At 39.1% G+C, this 19,459-nt stretch overlaps 1 protein-coding gene across 1 annotated transcript; it reads right to left on the bottom strand.

The window, feature by feature from the left end:
* Nucleotides 1–404: 404 nt before the first annotated feature.
* On the bottom strand, nucleotides 405–17,738 carry LOC110454187 (glucose dehydrogenase [FAD, quinone]-like). The gene is made up of 11 exons (XM_021503563.1): nucleotides 17,667–17,738; nucleotides 13,706–13,900; nucleotides 12,215–12,423; nucleotides 11,448–11,637; nucleotides 10,755–11,011; nucleotides 9,271–9,438; nucleotides 8,675–8,825; nucleotides 6,931–7,082; nucleotides 3,488–3,677; nucleotides 1,699–1,921; nucleotides 405–838 (listed from the first exon to the last, which is right to left on the bottom strand). The coding sequence occupies exons 2-11, from the start codon at nucleotides 13,827–13,829 to the stop codon at nucleotides 679–681; spliced, it is 1,824 nt and encodes a 607-aa protein (XP_021359238.1). The 5' UTR covers nucleotides 13,830–13,900; nucleotides 17,667–17,738; the 3' UTR covers nucleotides 405–678.
* Nucleotides 17,739–19,459: the final 1,721 nt, after the last annotated feature.

The raw sequence follows: 19,459 nt of genomic DNA, 5'->3' as shown, positions 1-19,459 counted from the left end.
AATCAGGAAAAAACCCACCAAAACCCCCCACCAAAAACAAAAACAACAAGATAACAATGTCAACAAAATCAGTTCTGAGTAAACTACATCGTACATAGAATTCATATGGTATTTACAGTGCTTAAAATTCAGATCAAATGAATTAACAATTTGTAGATTTGTTTTTTGTTTTGTAGTAATTAGAAAAAGGAGTCTGTTTGACCAGGACCTCCCTCCTCCGAGTGGGGGACATAGGGCGCAATATCGTCGTAAGACTTGACAAATACCTTCGCCGACTCCATCGTGACTTTGAAAAAGATGCGACCGTCGTTCGTCCAGTATGAAGCAATGCTTTTGGCTTTACGCGCACGGGAAAGTTCACTGATGAGTTTCTGTCTCTGATATAAGATATATAAATGAGATATTTTGTAGTCAGTGATATCATGATATGTTTTGTGCATGAAACTCTGAACAAGACGCGAAACGAGCAAATTATTCCAAATTGTTCTGGGTACATAGGATTTTTTTTATTGATTTTTTATTACATTTCCTGCATAACGCTTTACAATTACACAAAACAGTAATTATGACGAAATCACACACTGTAAAACAAGCGTCTCAACGACACTGAGTTGAAACGAACACAACAAAACGTTTTAAACATTAACGTTAGTATTATTTAATAAAAAAAAAACACAATCAGCTTTTCTTGGTCCCACGTACTTTAATGCCTGTTATCCCTCGAATGAGATCGGCAGCTTTTTCTGCAATCATGAACGTAGGCGCCATCGTGTTACCGGACGTGAGATTTGGCATGACGGAACAATCAGCTACCCTCAAACCGGAAATGCCCTTCACTCTGTAAAAAAGGAAACAGATGTTTCGTTAGATTATTACAGAAACTTATATTTCATTAAATAACGGAAAAGTATAAATCCCAGTAACGTAACTATCCAGATTGTTTTTACTGTGTATCAGTATTTTCTACAGTACATAAATAATAATAATAATTCGAGGTTCTTATATACCGATTTATCACAACCTAGTTCGTAGGTCGTCTCAAAGCGGTTCACAAATTATTATCCGTGGTTAAAGGGCCATTGCAACCAGCCAATATCTTTCTCAACATACAGCCGGTGCTGCCATTTCGGCGCTCCCAGCTAGCATTTAACAATTCTAGCACTGCCCAACTACGTACTCATTCACAGCTGAGTAGACTGTAACAAGCGGAGTAAAGTATCTTGCTCAAGGATACAACACAGTGCCGTGCCGTGACTAAAACCCTTAACCCTTCGGTCACGAGCCCGGCGTCCTACCACTAGACTTTCGTGCCTCCATATATCTGGTCCTTAGCCTAGCATTTGATAGGACATATTTTTATCGGAACAATGACAGAGATAAATAAATCATCCTTCCATCTGTTTATAGAAATTATGTAGAAATGTTCCGGTATAAATTTAACATTAATTGAAGTGCCCACCAAACCTGGTGCGGTGTTTTTTTCAAGGACACCCTATGGAGGACGTTCTGACTTTCTCCGCTTTAAAAAAAAATATTTTTTTTTATTAAAAATCACCTAACGCGTCATATATCATGGGGTTTCCCCGAAACAAAATCTCAATTTAATTTTCTTAATCGGCTATGCCAAAAAAATAAAAAAGGAAATTAACCCGTCCACGAATCATGTTTACACATAATTTCATCAATTTAAATTCTCACCTTAGTTGTGGGTCAACTACAGCCGTAGGATCGGAGAGAGCTCCCATTTTACAAGTAGAGGCTGGATGGTATATCGTTGTCGCTAGATGGCGCACAAAACACTCCCACTGTTCGTCAGAATCAGGAGTCTTCTCTCTACATCCGGGTATGTCAATTTCACGAAATTTTGTTCCTAGATTCTTCAAGGCATCAGTTTTCATCATCTTTTGAGCGTAGCGAATACCTATATGAATAAACATATACCGCTATAGATATTTCAAAGATTGTAATACTTAAAGTGATCGTACTTTCTTGGCTGCAAGCGAAAGGACTTGTTCCCAACTCCCATTGTACATAAATTATAATAAAGTATGTTTAAATCAAAAAGCGAAAAGACTGGATTATCTACCGTAGTTTTTGTTTCTGCCCGCCAGGCTTCGCCTCGATTGGAAGGCCGGGTGGCGCAGTGGATAGCGCACTCGCCTTTCACCAAGGCGGCCAGGGTTCGATTCCCCGATCGGACGTGAAAAAGTATGGGGTCACTTACCCGACCGCGTGGGTTTTCTCCGGTTTGCTCCCACATAAAGAACCCCTAGCGCGCCAACACCCGGCCCAACAAGAGTGATTAATTTAAGTTGTAAAAACTTGTTTCATAATTGTTATAAAGTTCATAATGTATATCGCCTCGAAAATACAGTATCACCATAACGGAGAGAAAAAAATACTAAGGCAGCCAACCAGTCTATACTGAGTACTGCATCCGCAACATCTTGGGCTTTTCTTCTTGAAAAAACCCCCACAAAGAAAGACCCAGAGTGTTCCGAATGCTTTATATTGTTGTAATGTACTTTTTAACGTATTTGACGTATACTTTCGTATGGTTTTGATTTTTGACATACTGTGTCAGTTACCAAATTGTATAGGCACAATTACACGTGTGTGTCTAACGTTCATCTTTCCCTCTATATAATCCGCAATAAAGCACTTTGGTTACTCTTGCTTGACTTGACTTGGTATGATATTAATAAGGTCAGCAGGTTAAAGTCAAAGGTCACCAAACCATAGGTTACCAGGTCAAGGCAAAAGGTCACCAGATTATGTAGGACCAACAATCCTCAAGTCGCCGCTAAAGTTCCTAAATTCATGGCCGTAAACCACCATGCCATCGTTATAGGTCCTCAAGTCATCGCCAAAAGTCCTCAAGTTACGGCAAAAGGTCCTCAAGTCATTGCCATAAGTCCTCAAGTTACGGCAAAAGGTCCTCAGGTAATTGACAAAAGTTCCAAGTTACGGCAAAAGGTCCTCAAGTCATTGCCAAAAGTCCTGAAGTCATGCAAAAAGTCCTCAAGTCATCGTCAGTTCTGCTGTCGTGATCAAAAGTCCTCAAGTAAGGGTCAAATGTCACTAGGTCATGGCGAAGGGTCGTCAAGTAACAGACCAAGATTGTCATATCATCGAGAAATGACCCAAAGTCAAAACAAAGCTCCTTAATACGTGGACATACATCATCAAATCACGGTAAAAAAATCTCTTAAAGGTCATGGTCATAGATCGCAACATCACTGCGTCGTCACAAGGCCCTAGAAAAATTATCGCAGTCTTAATTCCAAACTAAAATGTCAAGACTGTTTTTCTCCAGGAAATCAGTCAAGATGCGACGAAAAAAAAACTAGATTTACTGCATGGATTGTGCTTACTTGGTACAAAACTGCCAGTCTGTCTGCGGGCGTTGATGTGTGTGCACGGAAGTTCGTATGTAAACACCAAACCAATAATTTGACTCTAGGGTGCCAAGGTTGGCCCTACTAACCCCTGATAAAGGTTTTGATGTCCTCAGCGTCCGACAAGTAGTTAGGATCCAGCAGTGGGTAGTCGAAGGGGTCGCGACTGACCAGGCGTAGAGATCCCTTGCTTTTAGGTTGAATCAGAACCACGTCAATAGAATACCCTTCCGGCATCACCTCTGTCCCGTGGATGGACCGGAACAACGCTTCGTTGATCTAGAAAGGATTTTTAAATTTAACTTATATTTCGCACCTACTTCACGTGTTATTTACATAATGAGTCCATATACTATATAGTGTTTTGTAATGCCTGATGAAATTACACTACCATTATACTTTTGGACATGTCTAGACATACAGAGCATACTTCTCGGATCCCCGTGACTGCATTAGGAAATACGCTATTTCATTGTGTGACATGAAGGATTTTCTTCCGGGTTCCAACTTTGAGGACGTTACATTAGCTATAGTTGACCTAGCTTTGACCTACAATTGTATTGAGAGAGTCGTCAAAGAAGCATAAGACGCTTACCCTTCCGCAACATCTGATCTTAATCTCCTTGTTCTATTTCCATGAAAATCTTCATATTTTGCACTAGATTTATTGGATTTAAGTTCAAATTATTGTCTTACTTACATTTCGGTGTTTTCTTTTTTTGTTTGAACTATTTTCCATTTTCTTACATTTGGCTCTGTATAACATTGCTATGTTGATAAGCCGATAGTACGTGATCAAAACGGAACATACCAAAGTCCTTCAAAATAGAATTTATTATTCCCTGCTTAAAGGGACATCACGTGAAAAGGCGTTTTTTTTTAATGAATGTATGTATTGTATGCACTTCCACTTATGTTACCTCGCTATCCCCATATTCATAGTCCGTTCCAAATGTCCAGTTTGACCACTTGAATTGTTCGGGAAAGCCCGGCTAAAAATAGCGCCGATAACGTCACCTGATTAGGCAGCAAACACAAGTGGTGCGAGCGAGATGAAACGGTTTACAAAGGGGCCCTCAGAGAGGGGCCGTCAGGCAACTGCAACTTCTTACCGCACTATGAAACCAAGTTATATGATTTCTAATTCCGTATTCAAACTTATTGAACAGTAATTATTCATCATCAGAAGTTAATTGCACACTTGCCAATATTAAGAATTTAAATTTATTTAGCTTTTAACATAAATTTGTTGCCAATAAAATTAAACAAAGGATGGGGCACAAGTTTTTACAATTTATCACAGCCTTCTCCCGTGACCGGTACAGGTGGTACGGGGCTAAACACTCCCTCAACAATGGGACAAACCTTTCTGTAAAAAGGAATATTCACGAGACGAATATCCCTTTTCAAATGTTTACATAAAGTGCATATATGCAATGACAAACTACACGCGAATATAAAAAGGAAACGTTTGTGAATTTATTTATTACATTAAACAACTCAATGTCTTTGGCCATTTTTTTTCTAGACCATGAATATAAATCTATGTATACTCTCTTTCCCACTTTCACTGTCTCCAAACGCTAACATTTAGGAAGTCATATTAACCATCACACACAATAAACTGTATGGCAAAACCACTACGTGTACATGTAGAATATGTGTCAATAAGGAACGTGTTGAGATACTTGATAATTATATTTTTTCAATACTTTACAGAGATTAAAGCATACTTTTAAATGGACCTTTTTATGCTGAGACAACTTTTCTTTAATCAGTTCCTTTGGTCCGAAACAGAAGCCGTAGTTATCGGCAGCACGCGCCATTTTTATAACGTAATCAAATATTTTTTCCCCTGTTTTCAATACGTATTCCGATTCTATCTGAAGTCGAAAATTTATTCTTTATAGAGAAAAGGTTGTTACATGATCATACATTCTAAGTCAACATCATATGAAAACATGAACTGTTGAAAAATTACGATTTAAAAAAAAAGTGTTATGCGATCCTATTTACTAGAAGTAGGTTCTCCTTCCTCAGTTATTCATCCTGGTCCGTCATTTTGACATTTTTAATCTAGCTGCGATAACGTAGCTTTCTGACGAAGAGCGATTTTTTTTTTATATATTGCGTCGTCGCGCCAGGGCAGGCCGGGTATTATATTAGTACTAATTTAAAACTTGCATGTCAAAACAAAAAACAATCGTTTAATTCAGCAATATAATTAAATCATACCATTTTACTGATCCCGGTAATATTATAAATTATGTAAATCTAATAGCGCACGTATCTCATTTGACCCCGAGCACCGACAGAGGATCAGAGAACAGAATACGCCGTGGCCATCACAGCAGTTATCCCTTGGGGGGCCTCATGGCAAAATCAAACTAACCAGTCACTTATCCCTTTCGTTTGCATAAACCACTGTATAATTATAAAAAACACAAAGTAAACTCTCTCCGATACATGCCCATTAACATATTAAACTAAGTTCATCTGTGTTCAAACTCACACAATGATACTAGCGAGGTTAATAGTTTTAGATATTTATTCATAACATAAACAGCGCTAGCATTTCTGTCGATTTTATTTCAGCTTAACCGGCCGCTATCCGGAAGAAAACATGCACCGTACTGACTGCTAGGGCAGTTATTTTCTGCTTTGAATACTTCCCACTGGCAATAATGATTCCGTAACGTACCCCTTGCGCTATCTTTTGACCATTTGGCAACTATTCGCTTCGTAGCTGACACGGTACAACACTTTTCTTTGGCTTACTTCACACGGCCAGTCATTTTGTTTACAAAGAAATGGTGTGCTATGCGCATGCGCTAGTAGAGGGAAATCCCTGAACAAAACGTTGGTCAGACAGGTAGAAATACCGATGATTATCTTAGATTTAATCATTTTTATTAATCTTTTTCAGCCAAATCCGATCGCATTTTCCATAAGGAGTCTCACTTGATATGTTTATGTAGTATTTGGAAAAAAGACAAAAAAAAAAAGTTACTTCAGCGTGATGCCCCTTTAACGTTCAGCATTTAGGGTAATGGCAACAACTGGTTCACCCATTGTCAGTATAATGTAAATGGGTGGAATGCTGTGCTGGGTGCCTTCGGCATCGTATTTCAGTGAGATAGCACTATAAAGTCGGCATCAGATCCGCGCTATCACAAATATGCAATGTAACCAACATACTCTATCTCTAGCGCCACATACACACAAGCACGCATACAAAACACGCATGGAGGCACGTCCATAAATGACCTAAGCTGTTAATAGGACGTTAAACGAATTAAAACCAAACCAAACGTGATTACAGCCGGGCCAATACAAGTGATTAATTTAGGTTGTTTCATATTTGTTGTGAAATAAATAAAGTTTATATTCAAACGTGATCAAAAAGAAATTATGGGGAGGTAACTGTATGTTATAATCTACCAGTGTTAACTACAGTGAAATTCTCTGGCATTTTGCATGAAGTGGGACAGTGATCATAAATACTTGATCAACTTTTCAAAAATACCCTTACCTCGTCCTTGTAGTTGAAATGATCAAAGGAATCTCCATGCTCCTCCAAAGTGCTGAATAACGTCAGCTGAATATCAGGGGATTTTGCCTGGCTATCGGGATCAGTCCGAACAAAAGCCTGGCTCTCGATAGCCGCATTGCTTGTCAACAAACCTAGGTACACACGTAAACAAACAAAATTAACTTATTTAAACGTTTATTGGTTTTGTTTGTTTGTATTTTACAGAAGTGTATTTCTTGCCAAAAAATGTGAATATAAACTTTCTTAAAGCTTCTTAAAAAAGGGGGGAAAACTTTCTTAAGGCTCCATAAGGTATTTCAATGTGTAGATTATTTAATGGAATTCATATGTTTGTTTACCACTTCTTCCATAATATCAACTAGAATGTTTTTTATTTATGTTTTTTCTGCTTTGTAATTTCTAGGATTCATTACGATTAAATTGGATAAGAAATTCTTCAACCAAACAACATATTTCGTTTGGAGATTATGATTCATTGTGACGTCAGAGCAATGTACATGTACCTCTCGACGTTTATTTTTTATTCGGTAAAAAATACTGCTGTGCTATTGCTTCATTGAGCACAGTAACGGAACCCCCAGATCCCATTTATAAATAATATTAATAATAATAATAATTCGAGGTTCTTATATACCGCTTTATCACAACCTAGTTGGTTGGTCGTCTCAAAGTGTTTAACAAATTATTATCCGTGGCTATAGGGCCTTTACCACCAGCCAATATCTTTCTCATCTCCCTTGGGAGCGTACAGCCGGTGCTGACATTTCAGCGCTTGCAGCTAGCATTCCACAAGTCCAAAACTTCCCAACCACGTACTCATTTACAGCTGATTAGACTGGAACAAGCGGAGTAACGTATCTTGTTCAAGGATTCAACCCAGTGCCATGACGTGATTTGAACCCGCAACCCTTCGGTCACGAGCCAGGCGTCCTACCACTAGACTACCGTGCTTCCTAAAGTGTCAATTATTATATAAACTGTGATCACAAAAATATTATAACTGTATATTATGAACAAGAATGTGAAGATCCGAACAACGATAAATAATACGGCGTTACCTGGCTTATTGTTTTCTATCGACAAGGTTAAGGTTACGTTTGTCAGTGATAACTTGGTTGGATGGGATGCACTTTCCAGTTTGCACTTGGATATATAAGATGACAGCTGTCACAACAAGAGGAGAAATGGGGACTTGACGCCGACACGAATTCAGATCGAAAATGCCCAAGCCAATGAGAGGCCATGGTGACCATCTTGAACTTTCGGATCAGCGCTAGAAATAACAACACCTATTGGGAACTTCATAAAAAAATCTTTTGTACCGAATTTGGAGCTGATCGGTGATTCTGCTCTGGGGAAGAAGTCAAAAATGTCTCAGTCAATCACAGGCTGGGTGACTATCTTGGATTTCAAATCTTGGGGACCTTTGTACCAAGCCGCGAGCCAATCAGTGCAGTCGTTCCTGAGAAGCAGCCGAACATGTTTCAACCAATCAGAGGATAGGACAGCCATCTTGAATTTTCGGATTGACACGAAAAATAAGAACACTTAGATGGGACATCATAATGAACATATGTTCAAAGTTTGGTGTCAATCATTTCAGTGTTCTGAAGAAGAAGTTTAGAACAACCAGCGAAGTTTAATTGATTATCTAATGTCGTGCAGGTAGGGCGTTCAACCTAGAAAAGCGCTCTGAATGGTTCTTAATACAGTGCGAACGTACCTGTTCCAAAAAAGTAGTACTTAAGCCAGTTTAGAGGTGTAAACACCTTGGCAGAAGTGTAACTTATCGGCTTGTCAATGTCGGCCTTCACGAAAAACATCATGTGATCCCTAAGTGTTGAACCTACGGGCAGGTCAGCTACAACGGGAATCTGAAACAGAACCAAAACAGAGGACCTGGTGAAGTGCCGTGCTCTTTATTCAATCTTCCACGGTATTCCGGGGGAGGGGGCTATAGGTGTGTAACCTCCGGAGGTCCGTAATGTTGCTCTTTGTTCATTAATTAGTCCCCCGCGGTACTTCCGGAGGGGATTATAGGTTTGCAACTTCGTCCAGAAGTCCGTAACATTGACAAATGTTTTATGCGAGTTCCAATAGGAAGGCAGAACTGTCGGTTACTAAAATAGAGTCTCGTATCCAACTATATACAGAGTAATGGCCCTTTGTTACTGATGTTTGTCTGGACATAGAAGAGGAATATAAATTTCTCGCAATACTTTGTCTTTAGTAAGTAGAATGGCTTGCATGGTATGGTAAAGTGTTACTTTCCGGGAAATAATCAATATCAGTTTTTCATTGGTCTAAACGAATACTCACCCCTAACTCAGTAAGGTGGTCTTTCGGCCCTACCCCAGACAGCAGTAGTAACTGTGCCGACCCAACTGTCCCCGCGGTTAAGATCACCTCCCGTTTAGCTGCCGCGTGTTTCTTCCTTCCCTGCTGTATAAACTCCACACCTACAGCCCGCTTGTTTTCGATCACAACCTGTAAATTACAGAAAGTTACAGGAATAATTAGGAACGCTTGTAAGGCAACCTAATCATTGCACATCTTTTACACTATTCCAGGCTCTTTGACTCCCCGCTAAGGGTTCTCCTACATTGAACGGAGGAGGGTCAACGGCACAAGTTTGTAGTAGGACGAGGAATAGTGATAAAGAAAGTGCCGTCGCTGGGGCTCGAACCCGCAACCCTTGGCTCTCCAGTCCGATGCGCTACTGCTGAGCTGAAGGGAAATGCTCTATAGCGGGCGCTTGTAAGGCAACCTAACCAATATACATCTTTTACACCATGTTAATAACCTAAATATCAACAGTCAACCCTGATTGAATCTTTCGGGCTTCATCAGGGCTTTGAATGTCCTCACCATTTTGAATGGTGAGGAAAATAGAGGTTTCTTTAAACGAGTGATGGTTTGGTTATCATATTTATCTAGCCTGAGTTAGTTAATTTTCAAATTTTCTAAAGACACGAGGTTTACCGAGTGTCTTTCAAATCTTAAAATCAACTAACGAAAATGAGATAAGCATATCATAATTAACCATCACGAGTTTGGGGACCCTTTTCTCCCATAATATTCAGATATCCTGTATTTACATGTACCCTGTCCCAAAAGGTGATTATGTCACGCAACACAAGGAAATAATCAATCTCTACCAGAGTTGTCGGTCCTTGCAGTGAATGCAAAGAACGACAACCCTGGATAGAGATTGGGAACTTAGATATTGAAGGTGTTTTACCCACCTTTTACAGAGCGCGTTATTTTCTATCAAGTTACAAATTAATAATAACAAAAACACTGATCGTTCTGTATAAAATTCATGAATTTTTGAAATCTCTACCCGATGCAAATTGAAATTGAAAAAAAAGGAATATCTTAATGAAGTTTCACAGGCAACTAAACACTATATTGCAGTCATTTATATAATGAATTGCTAAACTTTTCGTTTGTTTGTTTGTTTTTATCCTTTTATAATAAACCCAGTGAAATTAAAAATAAAATCTATTTTCCCACGATTTGTCAATTTCAAGTTTTGTTGTTGAATAAATAAAATTATAAAATAGTTTCATTGAAATATACTTTTTTAGCCAATTGATAACAAAGTTACATCGGTATATATTTGTATTCGTTTGTCATTAAAGCTGCACTTCAAAACCTTCCTTCTGGAGTTACTATATTCAATTACTTAGGAAGTCTGTATTACGCACGAAACGATTCAATGTATTATATGTTTTGGAAGTAGAAAAAAACCCATAAACATGTGTGTTCTTTATACAAAACAAAAGTCTTGAACACCGTACTTTAGTTACATGAGACTCGATAGCCACATGCAAATTATCCCTCCCAAGAACCGGATGTAGAAATCCCCTAGCGGCGGTACACCTTTGTCCTTCTCCAATAATGGCCTGCACCCGACAGAAGCCATCTTGGATACCGTCATTTCCGTTACAGTCGTGAACTTTGAACCCGATCTCCTTTGCGGCCTCAAAATAGACATCGGCAATCTCAGATTTGGTGGTATCCGATATGGCGATGGGCCCTCCACGGGAATGATACTCTATAAAGAGGGAGAAAGAAAAATGAATAATATCAAAATTATCTCCTTTAGAAATTAAATGTCCGTTTTCATTCTTGCATGAAAGAAATAGAGTAAGAATTCATCTTGTTAGACAACAGAATGGCCCTTTTCCCTAAAATGCTATTGAGAGATTTTTAAACCACCCACTCTTTCATATGCTATAATTACGGAAAGGGCATACGGACCACTTTTTACGTGCATTATTCGTAAATAGTAAGGGTTACAAGCATTCGGAACATTTCGCCCAATTACCGAATCGGCTGAGGTGTTCCTTATGGGTTACAAAATTTAAACAAAAGTTTCCCAATCTGCTTCATTTCAAACTGGCCCAATGACAACAGCGTTAACTCAAATAAGACGCTGATAACATCCTGTTCATAAGCTAGTTTACCCCCCCCCCCCCGGGTTAATTCACCTTCATCAAATCCATCTGTTTCGCGCATGTCCTCCGTTTTAAGGAAGTACGGCAAAATTTCGTCATAGCTCCATCCTTCACAACCATTGGCTGCCCAGGTGTCGTAGTCATGGCGACTACCCCGGATGTAGACAAGTCCATTCAGAAGTGTGGACCCTCCTAATCCTTTCCCTTGTGGCCAAATACCAACCTTGGTTCAACAGATACACGATCTATATCTATATGCAAATATGCGGTTATAATGGACCTGGATAGGTGATATTGACTTCGTCTCGGTTGATATCTTTTTCTCAGGTTTATATAACCACACATTCACCTCACCAAAAATCCATAACGGATACATATATTAAACTTTTTTTACGATGTCAATGTTGTACAGATATGCACGGGTACAATAATTACACGAAAGCAAATGCAACTTGTAAATTTTAACTCACACCTAGGTTTGAACTTTTCTACTTGGCAGTCTGCCATCACTATTGTTTTTAAGTTTTCCAAATTGTGCCTGATGCTATTATGCGGGGTTTTTTTCCCAAAAAATATATTTTTGATCAGTGTTATAATTTTTTAGGATAGGAAATCATACATTGCCGTTCCGTGGCTCTTTCTAGGGGAGCCTCTAGAAAGACTACTTTTTAAGGAATAGCTCGCTATTGTCTAAAAATAGTTTTCCTTCATCTGCTAAATTATGTTATAATCAGCGGAAAATGTCCTTACAAATGACTCAGCTTAATATTGAGGGGTTACCTATTGGTATGTTTACGTACATTGTTTTTCATACCCCACTGCGCATGTTTCTGTGGTACCGTCCGATATATCCAATCAGCTTCTGTCATCTGGGCTTTGGGGGCATTGTACGGAACATCATATATCGGTTTATCAGATTCGGACTTCCCCGCCTCCAACACCAAAACGGTGACGTCAGCATCTTCTGACAGACGATTGGCTAACACCAAACCTGCTGCGCCCCCACCAACTGGTCGATAACAGAAATGTCGGGATTTAAACGGAACATAATTATTTGACTTCAGCAAGCAAACGATCAGCTCCAGTCCTCGAGACTGTTTTGATAGACAGTGACGTCTTTCATGTTGTGACATTTTCCACTTTGGTCCTATGTTAAATTACATTTTTAAAAAACACGACTTCGTTTTACGTCAAATTTTGATAAAAATTCACGCCTTTAGATAATTATCCACTGTTTCATCTGGTAATTATGGTGGCTTATATATGACATTTCGTCTTTATTTTTTCATTTCGGTTTAGCGTTATTCCGTCATTTCGCTTTGGCGGGTTTTCGTCTTTTCGTTATTCAGCTTTGGCGCTTTGGTGTTATTTCGTTATTCTGCTTTGACGGGTTTTCGTCTTTTCGTTATTTCGTTTTTTCTCTTGGCATTATTTCGCGGGCGACAAAGCGAAAAGACGAAACGTCATATATAAGCCAACGTAGGTAACATTTTTGTTTTTTTGTTTGTTTTTGTTTATTGTAACTTAAAATTTTAGATATTTAATTGTCATCCTTAGCTCTGTTATTGAGATATTACTTTTCATCCAGGCATAAATATATATATTTTGATGTCATTCCAAGAGACACGAAGTCAAACTTTGTCATAAAAATGCTCTGGCAAATACACTCATCATGGTTAAAATTCTATGAAACGGATAATATTATAAATATTACCAAAAGAAGCGCTAGATACAAGTTATTGAGCTGTATGTCAAAATGTCATCAATATTCGACTTAAAAACAAACTAGAGAACATTAAGTTACCAGAAGTAAATTAACATAGAATCCAATGGAAAAATGACGTAACATGAAAGACTTATAAATATTTAAAATTATTTACTTTGTTTTTTAATTAGTTTCAAAATTTCTAAAAGAAGATATCTGGGATTTTTAAGGCAGAATGATGACCGTCAGTTTATCTCGATACGCTAACAAGTATCACTTGTCGAACGGTCACTTTTACATACTATATACCGACATTGACAACTAGATTAGATAACTATGACAAGAGTGGCAATGAGAAGAGATATAGAGAGTCACATCTCGGCAGATTCCGTACCTAAATGAAGGGTACCGGAATCAGCCGAGGTAAGCCGAATGACCACAAGGCACTAGTTTACGGAAAGTACCGACGGTTCCCGATTGGCAGCGAGAGAGACAACTTTAAAAATATAAATGGAAACAACTCTTCAACGAAAGTCTCGCAAAAAACGTGAAAGTATATATATGAACAATGAACTTCACAACTTACCGATTATGTAATCATATGACTGGTTAAAACTCCGGACAAATCCGTCTGGTTTCGTCACCCGTAAGTAGTATGTTGTCGCTATGGCAACTGATATTGTCAATAATGTAGCCACCACCGTCTTCATGACTGATGATTTATTTGTTTAAGGTATCATAAAGTTTTTATTTCTTCATGAAAACAGATCATACGAAAAACCTGCAAAGATAGACAGAGATGGTTCAATAAACAGGGACATGAGAACCAGCCTCTATGTTATGTTTGAACACTATTTTAAGATAGTTATGATGTTCAGATATCGTTCAGTGCACAGGGACATGACATCTAGCCGATATGTTATGTGTGAACACTATTTTAAGATAGTTATGATGTTCAGATATCTTTCAGTGCACAGGGACATGAAATCTAGCCGATATGTTATGTGTGAACACTATTTTAAGATAGTTATGATGTTCAGATACCGTTCAATGCACAGGTACATGACAACTAGCCGATGTGTTATGTTTGAAAACTATTTTAAGACAGTTCAGGTGATGTTCAGATATCGTTCAGTGAACAGGCACATGAAAACTATTTCAAGACAGTTTTAGAGTTTAGGTGATCTGTGCACAGGGACATGAGATCCAGTCGCTGTTCGGTTAGGTTTGTTTGTACCAATCTTGAAGTGCAGGGAACGCTATTTTACTAAACGGTGGAAACTTGTTGGAGCCTGAAAATGGAATTTCTGGTTGATGTGCAAGAAAATATGCTTTGTGTTGTTTTCTTTAATATTAAAACCACGCGTCATGCGATGCTTGCATTTTGTGTTATCACATACATGACGTATAAAAACGCTTTGTAAATTAATGAGGTTGACGTCACCAGCAGACATAATGTGATTTAAACCCGTAGACGATATCACACATAATGAATTTGAACAGCAATAGTCGAAGCGATAAAATATCATTGCTAAATAAAACGGAAACAAATCTTCATACCTCTTTAAGGATGCCCATACCACTGCAAACAAAAATCTGTCTCTAAGTATTCGAAAATGGTTTATTTTCCCGGCAAGACTATAGTCTTTATAAATCATTTCCGGAAAACCAGGCCGTGCGGGACTTTTATGAAAAATATAAAGTTGAAATAATCAAGTTATAATCAGCCAAAGTGTTCTGACAAGCAAAACAATCTTCGGGGCTAGATCGAGATTCGAACCCTGGACATGTACTATCAACGGAGTACTAGTCCACCCTCGATACTCCAGGGGTTACGCTCCCCTTCGCTCTCGGGTCATGGGTCACGCTAACACTTCCACTAGCACTGTGCCTATTTTTCATTCTCATTATCTGCGAAGACATGTGCGCAAATATATGTTATGTAATAAGACACTTAAAAGCATTGCGATATGTGAAGGTTAGCATGTATACAAGTGTGAAGTGTAAACGGACACCATTTGTAACAGGAAAGGGAATAGCGGCTTCCACCGGGGATCGAACCCTCGATCTCCAGGTTCCTAGTCGGACGCTCTACCACTGAGTTATCGAGAAATTCCCTCTAGCTCGAAGCTAGAAGGCGACCTTAATCCTATGTACAATTGAACCCTGCCACATACCTTTGAAACATGTTAAGGTTATTGCATGGTTTTCAAGTAACAAGGGATTTATTACACCCGAGCGAAGCGAGGGTGTAATAAGTCCCGAGTGACGAGAAATCATGCAATAACTGGCTTACTGCATGCTTCCCAACTCGAACAAAACAGAAAAGTTGAGTAAAAAATGTTCACCTGGACAATCTTTTTACCTGCCCTACACTGCAGATAATTTACATGTACCTGTGTGAGTGAGTACTAAGCATAACCAGTTAAGATTATCAATAGCCCAGTCTGAGTGTATCCGTCATAATGGATACAAGTGTTTCTGGATTACTATCCAGGTCCAGTGTCAGGGAAGGTAAGGAGTGGCTGTTCAAAATATGGGAAACAATGTTGAATTTCTGACTACATTTTCAGTTTAATTTTCAAGATGTGGCAAAGGTACAGGATATTGAAACCATTGTCATAATACAATGTAAGGGTTTATCAATCCCTAAGGAATTCCAGTTCTTTCAATGAATGGTATATTTGAATGTGCAATTTTGTATCAAGGAACATCTACTTAAGATTATAAACTTTTCCAGGAAATGCTTATCCTCTCACGTGATAAGGAAATCTTTTTGTGTTTTTCAATCATGAAATTACCATTTTTAACTTCATTTTTCCCCCTTATTTTAAATGTGTCAACTAAGTTTAACCTTTCCACTGTATTGACTTCATCGTTACTCACTGATTGATTATCTCCCCTTTCTTACAGCATTTGTGGCCACAGTCCACTGGGCACACCCCCTTTCATGGTCATGTAATCATGATTGGCCATGAAAGGGGATTATGTGTGCAGTGGACTGTGGTAGCAAGTGATTTATTGCCCACACTTTTCAATTGTGAGAGGTTCGAAGTATGCAGTTAGTCTTTCTAAAACAACTCCAGTCACTTATGTGCCGTTTTTGTAAACGATGTTTGCAATATTTTACGAAGCGGAGCACAACTCACTTTGACCGATATACACGTCGACCTTGACCTTCACGAAATAAGGCTCGGACGACGGGATAAGCAACACAGGGACCTGCTAATTTGTTACAGCTATATTTGGACCTAAACTTAGGTGTTCAGAGAGATTTTACATGTTTAAGGGGGTTTGATTAGAGTTTCGGTAAAAAAGGCCACCCCCAATGATCATAATATGATTTTTTACCAAAAGTTGATCTAAACCCCCTAAACAGGTGAGATTACTCCGAACACTTTAGTTTAGGTCCAATTATAGCTGTAACAATTCTCAGGTCCCTGCATCCGCAATACTCTAGGGGTTACGCTCACTTACGCTCTCTGCACCCCTGGAATATGTCATAGCAAAATTGGAAGCATGTCAATTTTACCGTTACGCGACCGCGATATTCTTTTGATGTACATAAAAGGATCTAACACGTTTTCTTGTCTAATCCCCCAAGGTGGCGCACACTGAACCTTCAATTTTGCTAGGACATATTCCAGGGGTGCAGAGAGCGAAAGTGAGCGTAACCCCTGAACATTGAGGATGAGGTCCCTGTAGTACAGATAATGCATTCATCAAATGACCACCCAGGAGGATACTGTTTGGCGTCGAACCCATTGCCCCTAAATTTTGGGATGTCGTTATTGGACAATATATGCATACATTCTTGTTTAGTTTTGCAAACGCTATGTCAGTCACAAATAAGTTGTTGCTACACGATGTCAAGATATTTTCAGCACCACCGGATAACTTAGTGCCGTACCGATCGGGGCATCCGGTGTTTTATATTGGTATTAAATATATTTATCAAATAACTGATACATTTTACTATATCATAAGGCCATGTCATAAACCTAAAGGTGCTGCGATTGGTCAAAACCGTTGGGAACATATTCCTACGCCACTACAGGTACTGCTTTAATCTTCTATACCACAAGATACATTTACTGCTATTTCAAATTATTTTGAAATGTTTATTTTGTCATTATAATCATTTTCATTGTATTAAAAACTGTTCATTATAAAAAAACAGTCTGGAACTACTTTTCACTGCGCGAGACGACAAAACTATGATAAGAGTACTTTGGTTTTTATCCAAATAGAGCCAGCTGATATATATGATAGTATGTGTACTGGGGTACAGCCACGGGTACTATAGCCTCGTCTGTCAATACACATCCTCGATATCCAGGGGTTACGCTCAGTTTCGCTCTCTGCACCCATGGATATCGAGGATGGTCAATACATAGCTAATTTATATCATCAGCGTATTTGTGATTTTCTTATTATGTACAGTAGTATTAATACTCTAATTAAATGATGTCAACATGTCAATAAACCAAATTCTTAAAAATTCACGAATGTGCTGTCTTTATGGTGTTAAGCATTCAAATACTTACGTCGGTCCAACGGCTCATAGTACGTACGTTGTTTAGCTTTCAGTACAAATTGCTAGATTGACAGGTCTTCAAGATAAGTACAAGAAATATGCGCTATATGTGCGCTTATCGCGATAGGTGTTTGCATCACGATAAACGGAATGCGGCCTAGGTCCGGTCCCAGAGTTGTACGTTCGTTCATGAACTATCTGGGTAAGGTCGGACCTAATAATCTGATGCTGCTTTCAGGCGAGCCTTGATAAAGACTTGCAAGGCCTGCATAAACATTTGCAGGTCCGTCAACCGGATTGAACAGGATACGCCCCGTGAAAGGGGCCCTAATCATATTATCATTACGATCCTTATATTTGACGTAACTCATGTGTCTGGCCCCTGTGAATAAGACCAACGAAATTGCATAGCACATTGATAAAACGTCTTGCCTGTCCGATATCCCCGACACATGAGTCGAAAGGTAATTTGCTCATATATCAATACGATGACGACTGGATTAAAGTATGATATTTCACAGGGACCTGAAAATTTGTTACAGCTATATTTGGACCTTAACATAAGGTGCTCAAAGCAATTTTACATGTTTTAGAGGTTAAGATCGACTCTCGATAAAAAATGCTATAAGGGATGGCATTTTTACCGAATGTTGATCTTAACCTCTAAAACATGTAAAATTACTATGAAAACCGTAGTTTATAGGTCCAAAATATAGCTATATCAATTCCTCAGGTCCCTGTGATGTGTTCATAATTAGCTTTCGGTGGGAAAGGTCACTTTCAAATCGGGATAAAATCACAGTTTACAAGTTATGATAACAAATGCTATTATTAGTGGATGAGACAAGAAGACTAGTTTGGTTCCTTTCGTGTACACCAAAAGTACTTGACAGACGTTTGAAGTCGGCTGTCACTCTTCTGTAATCTTCAAAGGACAGGTATCTGCCTAGCTGCTATAACATACGTAGCTTTTGACGAGATTTTTTTTTATATATTGCGTCGTCAGAGTATCAGCCTAGTAGTTGGTCAGGTTTTTTTTGTACCTGATATCAATAAAATAACTATTTTTGTGCCTTCAATTTTGCTAGGACATATTCCAGGGTTGCATATAGAGCGCAAGAGAACGTAGCCCTGGGCAGAGACATATATATTATATGCAATATAATACGTCTCTGCCCTAGGGTATGGAGAATGGTGTTGACCCTGTGTTAGCTGTGGAGCTGGGCTGTAACCCCTGGGGTATGGAGGATGGAGTTGACCCTGTAGTTAGCTGTGTAGCTGGACTGTAATCCCTGGGGTATGGAGGATGGTGTTGACCCTGTAGGTAGGTGTGTAGCTGGACTGTAACCCCTGGGGCATGGAGGATGGTGTTGACCCTGTGTTAGCTGTTTAGCTGGGCTGTAACCCCTGGGTATGGGGGATGGTGTTAACCCTGTAGTAAGGTGTGTAGCTGGACTGTAACCCCTGGGGTATGGAGAATAGTGTTGACCCTGTGTTAGCTGTGTAGCTGTACTGTAACCCCTGGGGTATGGGGGACGATGTTCACCCTGTAGTTTGGCGCGTAGCTGGACTATAAACACTGTGCATGTAAAATTAAAGTTTCTGACCTAGACCTGCATCAAGCTTCCCACTCTCCTTGTCCTGGGGGAAATGAATCTAGAAGCTTTGTGATACTATCTGGTGGAGAGTTGGAAAGCGCTATTGGGGCGTTTACTTTATTAAAAAATATCAGACAGACAGAGAGACAGACTGTACACAACTTCAACAGGGCACCCGTATCTCCCATGTAGGACCCTGAATAGT

Source organism: Mizuhopecten yessoensis, unplaced genomic scaffold (genome assembly GCF_002113885.1).
Source record: "Mizuhopecten yessoensis strain PY_sf001 unplaced genomic scaffold, ASM211388v2 scaffold7713, whole genome shotgun sequence".
Classification (NCBI taxonomy): Eukaryota; Metazoa; Mollusca; class Bivalvia; order Pectinida; family Pectinidae; genus Mizuhopecten; species Mizuhopecten yessoensis.
The sequence above is the reverse complement of the archived record's forward strand: the minus strand, read 5'-3'. Positions and strand labels throughout refer to the sequence as shown.

Coding starts and splice junctions, on each gene's coding strand:
- LOC110454187 (XM_021503563.1), bottom strand. CDS start 13,829: ATGAAGACGGTGGTGGCTACATTATTGACAATATCAGTTGCCATAGCG. Junction 9,439..10,754: donor TCGAGTCTCATGTAACTAAA/GTACGGTGTTCA, acceptor TGTAATTTACAG/GTTGTGATCGAAAACAAGCG. Junction 1,922..3,487: donor CATCAAAACCTTTATCAGGG/GTTAGTAGGGCC, acceptor TTATTCATATAG/GTATTCGCTACGCTCAAAAG.